This window comes from Limanda limanda, chromosome 11 (genome assembly GCF_963576545.1).
Source record: "Limanda limanda chromosome 11, fLimLim1.1, whole genome shotgun sequence".
In the NCBI taxonomy this organism is placed as follows: domain Eukaryota; kingdom Metazoa; phylum Chordata; class Actinopteri; order Pleuronectiformes; family Pleuronectidae; genus Limanda; species Limanda limanda.
The window spans coordinates 23880305-23887494 of NC_083646.1; the positions used below are offsets into that span (position 1 = coordinate 23880305).

General features: G+C 42.5%; 1 protein-coding gene across 1 annotated transcript; it reads left to right on the forward strand.

Moving 5' to 3' along the window:
- On the forward strand, positions 1-6345 carry derl1 (derlin 1). Its single transcript, XM_061081443.1, has 8 exons — positions 1-345; positions 2668-2779; positions 2864-2928; positions 3622-3648; positions 4035-4130; positions 4291-4343; positions 4999-5109; positions 5506-6345. Exons 1-8 carry the CDS (start codon positions 193-195, stop codon positions 5648-5650), a joined length of 762 nt encoding a protein of 253 aa, XP_060937426.1. The 5' UTR covers positions 1-192; the 3' UTR covers positions 5651-6345.
- The last annotated feature ends 845 nt before the right edge of the window (positions 6346-7190 follow it).

Genomic DNA, 7190 nt, shown 5'->3' on the forward strand with positions numbered 1-7190 from the left:
GTCATCCAGAAGCTTCCCCCTGTGTACAGCTAGCTGCCTATGATTAGCCACGTCATGTAAAGTTAGCAGTGGAGCCGTAGTGATATATCTGGCAGCCTGGCTCGTAGTGTGATTTGGGGGAGGACACTGATTCATTGACGGAGAGGGGGCGCTTGTTTCGGGGTTAGAGGTCGGCAGTAACCCGTCGGGAAGATGTCAGACCTCGGGGACTGGTTCAAAAGCATCCCGCTGATCACCAGGTCCTGGTTCGCTGCTTCCATCGCTGTGCCCCTCATCGGGAAGCTGGGGCTGGTGGACTTCAGACACCTGGTGCTGATGCCGGAGTACGTCTTCAGGAAGTTCCATGTACGTTGTTGTTGTTCTGCTCTCTGCTGTGTTGGTCTGTCGGCGTGAACTCGCTGCTTGTTGTGTGTTGGAGGAGCTAGCTTAGTTAGCAGATGGCTAACGGGGCTCAGTGAGCAGGCCCCGAGGTGTGTGACAGCCAATCACAGGCCGAGACGTAGTAGGTAAGCACTTCCGGTTGCTGTCAAAATGCTACTAAATTTAGCAACAGCGAGATAAAAGTGGAAATATAACGCGGTGGTCGATCCACCAGAGAACCGAGCAGACATGTTGTAATTCACACGAGTATCTTTAATTAAACAAGTTGCTCACAGACTCATTATTAAACGACGTCACCCTCCATTACTCACTGAGAGGTTTAACAACGGAAGCTCAGCAGGACGGGAATATGTTTCCTGGAAATCTCAAAATGAACCCTGCAGGCTGGTTACTTGCAGTAGTGAAGAGTAACCAAGTACTGCACACATTGAAGTATGTGTACTTTACTTGACTACTTGTATTTTATTGTACTACCCATTAGTATATAAAGAAGTTTGTTAGCTTCACCCCCACGTAAGATTAATGCACATTAACAGTAATCTGTGTATATGTGTTTGATGCTATCTTTGATACTTGAGCTACATTGATCTGTTGATATAACATTTTTTTGTAATGTTGTTTAAGTCTTGTGTTGTAGCCTTCAAGTGATAGATAAAAACAAACAGAAAGCAGACCAGTGGCGTGTCTGAAGATTATGATATTTCAGTTAACAGGTACAGCTCATTGACTAAGAAATTAGAAGAGGCTGCACAGCAATGTACCACACACACACACATCAAATAAATTATCTGCTGGCTATTTTTCATCAATGATTTATTAGACTCAGATGAAGAAACCGTTCATAACATAGTAATGTGGACAAATCTCAGCAGGTCTAAAAAAATCAGCTTTGCCAAATAATGCATCCCCCTCCCAGGTCACTTTTTTAGACGCCAGGGGGTCAAACACTTTTCCCAACTAATATTTTGGGCTTTGACTCTTAATTGATCATTTTCATACATCAAACACTCATCTAGTCTGAGAAAAGATGGGAGGGAAATCCTGCTGCCAAAATTTATTTCTAGAGATGGATAAACAGAATTGCTTCTTTTAGACGTTTGACCCACTTGTATAAAGGTCAGGTCTATGATGCTGAAATAGCTGGACATGCATTACATGGCAGCAGATCTGCAGATTAAAGTCACACATTCAGCTCTTCAACCCTAAATAAAGACACTTAAATTAACAAGTGATAGAAAAAAAACGTGTTTCAGCTCAGGCTTTATATGATTGAGTTAGGCACTTTCATATTTTTAGAAATGTAATTATTTCCATGCAATTATATACTGTATACTGTGTATTACGGTAAGATTGTCTGTTTTTATACAGCACTTTTTTAGTCTTGATGACCAAGTGCTTTACAGTACAGTCCACATTCAGTGCATCTATGTGCAGCACTTTCTCTACCACACATTTATCGTACACTCAGCACAGCCAACAGATGCATTTTGGGCTTCAGTATCTTGCCCAAGGACACTTTGGCATGGGGATTGAGGTAGACTGGGATTTAACCGCCAACCTTCTGGTGAGTGTAAGGCCCAGTCTAACTCTATAACCTTTAATAGCTGATAAAAACTAGTCAGTATTTTGAGGGTTGCAGAGGGGGTTGGTTGCCCTCAGAGACAAACAACCATTCCCACTCACATTCACATCTATTCAGTCAGTCACAGAGAGAAACTCCACACAAGATCCCAGCCAACGACAGTGCTGAACACTGCACCTCTGTGCCCCCCCCCCCCCCCCCCCTTAAAAACACAGAAAATCATTAAATGTGCAGACGGTACATTTGGCATTTTTGCTTCATTAAATATCATCACGCACCAAAATTGATTCAGAGGATTTTTTTCTACTCTAATGAATCCACGAAAAAAAATCATAATTCATCATCATAATTTTCTTGTACTATTATTTATTTTGCTACACACTTCACACCACTTCAGTTAAGTTTGAACTGTTTTATAAAATTTCACTTGAGAAACACTGATTTATCACAGAAGATGCTTCATCCTGCCATCACCTCATGAATGCCGCACTGATTCGACTTCTGTCCCCATCAAACAAACCCTGTGAATCCAGTTGTGCTGTGACGGCTCTGCAGAGGAACGCTAGCTGTCTGATGTTTGAGAGCTCCGACGTTTTCCTTTGGAATCCAACAGAGACACGAGGCTGGATCTGCGCACATGCACACAGCCATGTTGATATCTTACTACATTTCTGTCAGATGAACGTCTCTTCTGTTTTTTCCAGCTCTGGAGGCCAGTGACAGCCACTCTGTATTTCCCGGTTACCCCTAACACCGGTTTCCTGTACATGGTCAACCTATATTTCCTCTACCACTACTCCAGTCGGCTAGAGACGGGTGAGACTGCTAATGTTTTTCTTTAAACACACACAGTCACATTAAATGCTCTCACGCTGATCTTTTCTTGTTGTGGTTTTGCAGGAGGATTTGATGCCAGACCTGCAGACTATGTCTTCATGCTCCTCTTCAACTGGATCTGCATTGTTGTATCCTTCTGAGCGGCATCACTGAATACCAGAAACCTTCAGTTTCAATGATGAATGATCTACCTACAGTAAATTATTCCTTCAACAGCTAAGGCTAAATCCCTGTTAGCCTGTTTCCCCTCTACCACACCCTGCTGCTTCCTTTCCCCTCTGTATCTCTAGTTTCTGTCTTTTCTGAACCTCTCCCTCCCTCCCTCCCTCCCTCCCTCCCTCCCTGCAGCACTGTGCCATGTCAGGGAGGCTCTGTGGCAGTGGCCCAGTGTCAGTCTGCCCCTGCAGAGCAGAGAAACCTAATCTAGGTCACATGCAGCACCAGCAGTGCAGCCCGGCCCACATTTCAACACTGTTTTGTCAGGAGTTCAGCTCTGGCACTCTGGACATTTCTTGACCTGAGGCAAACCTCAGCTGTCCCAAAAGTTGGGTTTTTCTCACCTCAGGCTAATTGTGGACATGGGTGAAAAAAGGAAGTGTGTGAGGTGTGGAAGGTGTGGGAGGGTTTTTCGGGGTCTAATTTGCCAAGGTCAGATGTCTTGCTCACAGGGCGAAGAGGCAGAAGAAGTGGGAGGTGAAAGTCGGCTTGTGTGGGGGATTTAAAGTGGCAACCTTCCAGTCACCAGCTGCTGTAATCTTAAGGCTCCAGCTGTGATTGTACTCAGCCACAAAGTTGCCGTCCTTGACTCTGTGTGTGTGTAGATAGTCGGGATGCTGATGAACATGCAGGTGAGACTCCTCTTGTTTTCTCTGTATTTTTATCAAAACATGAAATCATGGCCACTGTGCAGTATATTTATATATAAATATCAAATATAAACACCAAAGACCAACAGTCTGCTTTAATTCAATCAAGCTGCACCAACTTGTACACACTCATGGACATCAGTTCCAAAAATGTGCCAGATTTTTCTTCTTCGAATTTAGACGATCCAATTTTATATTAAATTTCTGCAAATAGATGATTTTTAATTGTTTTCCATCGTGACACTGTTATGCTTTTGGCCTCGTGATGAACAGACTTCAGTCCAGTAACAATAGGTTGAGGCAAAATATATTTAAAGCCTATGTACAGCTGTGTTTCTGATGCTTTCCTTTGGCTGCTTGTGTTTCAGCTCCTCATGATCCCACTGATCATGTCCGTGTTGTACGTCTGGGCTCAGTTCAATAAAGACACCATCGTCTCCTTCTGGTTCGGAACACGCTTCAAGGTACGTCATATCTTACCACCAACACTTGGCACATCACAAATGGTACTTTTTGTGTCTTGTCTTATTAAAGGTGGGTAATGTCATATATGATGTGAATTTGAAGGGTTTTTATTATTCAACATGCAGATAATTCTAATGAGATGCTCTGTATCTGTCTCAGGCACATTATCTACCGTGGGTCATCTTGGCCTTTAACTTCATCATTGGAGGCTCGTAAGTAATTATTTTCGATAAGTAGGATCAAAGTCGCATTTGAATGGTTTCAATTTGAACACACTGTAGTATAAGGGCTCTTTCTCAACTTACTTGTTTGGTCCGGACCTTCAGAATGTTCAGTTTAGTTCGAACCAATGTAAAGAATGTGAAAGGTTCTTCAGACCAGGGTCCAGCCCAACGGACCAAGTTTGAGTCTTAACATAGACTAAAAAGAGTTGGTCTCTGTCCGGATTAAACTGCAGTGTGAAAACACTTTGTTGCATATTTTCGGACTTTTGGACCCATAGGAAATTGAGACAGCACGAAACAAGAATAGAAGAAGAAAAACGAGTGAAAGCAGCTCGGAGGATTTCTTGCAGTCTTTGCGTCTGACCATATCATTTTTTCAAAGATGAGGAAGCATTCTAGCGTGTCGAGTACTAGTAGTGATAAAATGATGATATTGTAGTGGCAATGAAATTGACAAAATTAACTAGTTCATACATTTTCTCCTGCTACTACCTGCTGAATTGACAACACGCCGACTGCTTTAGTAGAAAATAACCTGAAAATGAGCCTTTATATGTTTTAAGACGTATAACCGTATGTGTACATTTGACACCAGCACATTGTAACTGAGAAAAATCTGCACAACTTTCCTGTTACTCCACAGTTTTGTGAATGAACTGACTGGGAACCTGGTGGGTCACCTCTACTTCTTCCTCATGTTCAAATACCCCATGGACCTGGGCGGACGCTCCTTCCTCTCCACACCAGAGTTCTTGTGAGTTCATTTTTTTTTTTTTCATCCTGGGCTTTTTTTGGAAGTTTTAGCCTCCTGTCCTTTTAGTTTTAACAATCGACTCTCCGATTGACTCATCCTCATGACTCATCCGGCCTGTCAAGAATAGTCAGTTGGAAATGGAAGCTGATATCAATCCGGCTGATAACACTTTCAGATTTTGGCCAGTTGTCACAAAATGAACAAAAAAAAGATGTTTGTAGACTGAAACTGGATTGCTTTGTGGAGCCGTAATTCCAATCGAATTCCAATCTTTTCATCAAATATGATCTTTTTAATCTCAATTTCAACTGTTCTAATGTCAAATGTTGTGTAATTTTATAGTTTAGAAAACACATTTTCATCTCATCCCTGTGCACATCTCTCTCCTCCTGCCAGGTATCGCTTTTTCCCCAACAGAAGGGGAGGGGTGTCGGGCTTCGGAGCCCCCCCCAGCAGGAGACCAGTTGCCCAGGAGCCGGCGGCAGGAGGTCGGGGGGGACGTTACAACTGGGGCGAAGGCTTCCGCCTGGGGGACGACTGAGAGGAGGCCACACCCTCCTCCTCCTTAGCTCCCAACGACAAACAGCCGTGCAGCTGATGATTGAGGTTAAAATGTTTGCCTCTTCACATTCTTCTCTGTTTGAGGGAATGAAAAAAAATGGAATTTGAAGAAGCATGCATTTTAACTGAAAGAGCAGCACGTAGCAGGACCCGGACTCTGGCTGAAGGCTCAGTTCACCATGAAAGCCAATAATACACTTCTGCGGTAGAGGCCAAGCAGATAGAAGAGAACATGAATAAATAGTTTGTTTTTGTAATTTGATGATTCTTGATCTCCCCTCCCCTTATTCTTCTGCCTTTCTTTATTTCACCTCTTCTCCACACACTGCCACTGCACTGTCGAGATGAGATGCTGCAGCTGCACACCAGCACGCTGCTGATTTTGATTCATGTGTTCCTGTCCTCCGTCTCTCTCTATGTTGCCATATCAGATTACAGTGTAATTACCAACGCACAGGGGCCGCACTCCCTGTCGTCCCCCCACAGAACATAAAGCTACAGAGATGAGTACTGTTTCCAGGTCTGAATGTACATGGGTGTAAAATGTTTGTTGAATCCCCTGTGGCACAGACCTGATCTTTCTTCTGTCTTAAGGTGTCATGATCTGAACCAAAATGAGGTGAAAATGGGAGTTTGCTTTTTTTTGTAAATATAAAAGTTGTTCATTGAAAGGGCGATTGAGTCTGAGTGTATGAATATCGTATTTTCCCCCTTTCCAGCTCTGGGGTAAAGTTTCTCTCCAGAATCAGGAGGGGGGGGATTTCAGCTGATCATGTGCCTGTGTGGTAAAGCTGGGGCTGATACTAAAGTTTATTTTCATGATCAACTAATTATTTTTGTGATTCTTGTCCTATGAATTTCAGAAAATACAGTGAAAAAGATTTTGGTCTGACAACATTCTCAGAATATTCCTTTTATTGTGCCAAAAAAGTTCATTAGTGTTTCCAGTTCATTAACACTAGTTATTTTTCTGCTAATGCAGAGATGTAAAGTTAATGATTTCACCCGTCTTGTTTATTGACTGGTTTATGAGCAAGATTACACAAAAACTACTCACAGGATTACAATGAAACTTTGAAGAATGCATTATGGGTCAAGGAAGAAACATACATTTTGGTAACTGTTGGGCCTTGACAAAGTTTGGCACTCTGAGCGCTATTTTAGTGAAATATGAATTTGTAATTGCATTTCAAGTTAAGACAAAAATAACTGATAACTGGACGCTGTGGTGCTCGGGCTTAAAGTTGTTGTATACAACACTAACTTCTTTAACCAGTGGGTCTATGGCAGGAAGTGTTTTTTGTGTATCGGTTCCAATGACAGACCACAAGGTGTCCAGTGTGTAACACAAACACGTTTCCCATGGTCGACCTAAAGTCCTGGACAAGTGGAAAGATGGAGTAACTGCAGCTGCTTAATTGTGTTTAATAAAAAATGGGCTCAAACAAATGCGTCACTCCAAAGATGTCCCTGTCAACTTCAAACTTTCAAAATATGATAGAACTTTGAAAAAATTTGTA

Excerpts from the sequence above, each read along its gene's own strand:
- derl1 (XM_061081443.1), top strand. The coding sequence starts at position 193 with ATGTCAGACCTCGGGGACTGGTTCAAAAGCATCCCGCTGATCACCAGG. Across the intron at positions 2,929-3,621 it reads TCAACTGGATCTGCATTGTT|ATAGTCGGGATGCTGATGAA; the intron begins GTATCCTTCTGA and ends GTGTGTGTGTAG. Across the intron at positions 3,649-4,034 it reads GGATGCTGATGAACATGCAG|CTCCTCATGATCCCACTGAT; the intron begins GTGAGACTCCTC and ends CTTGTGTTTCAG.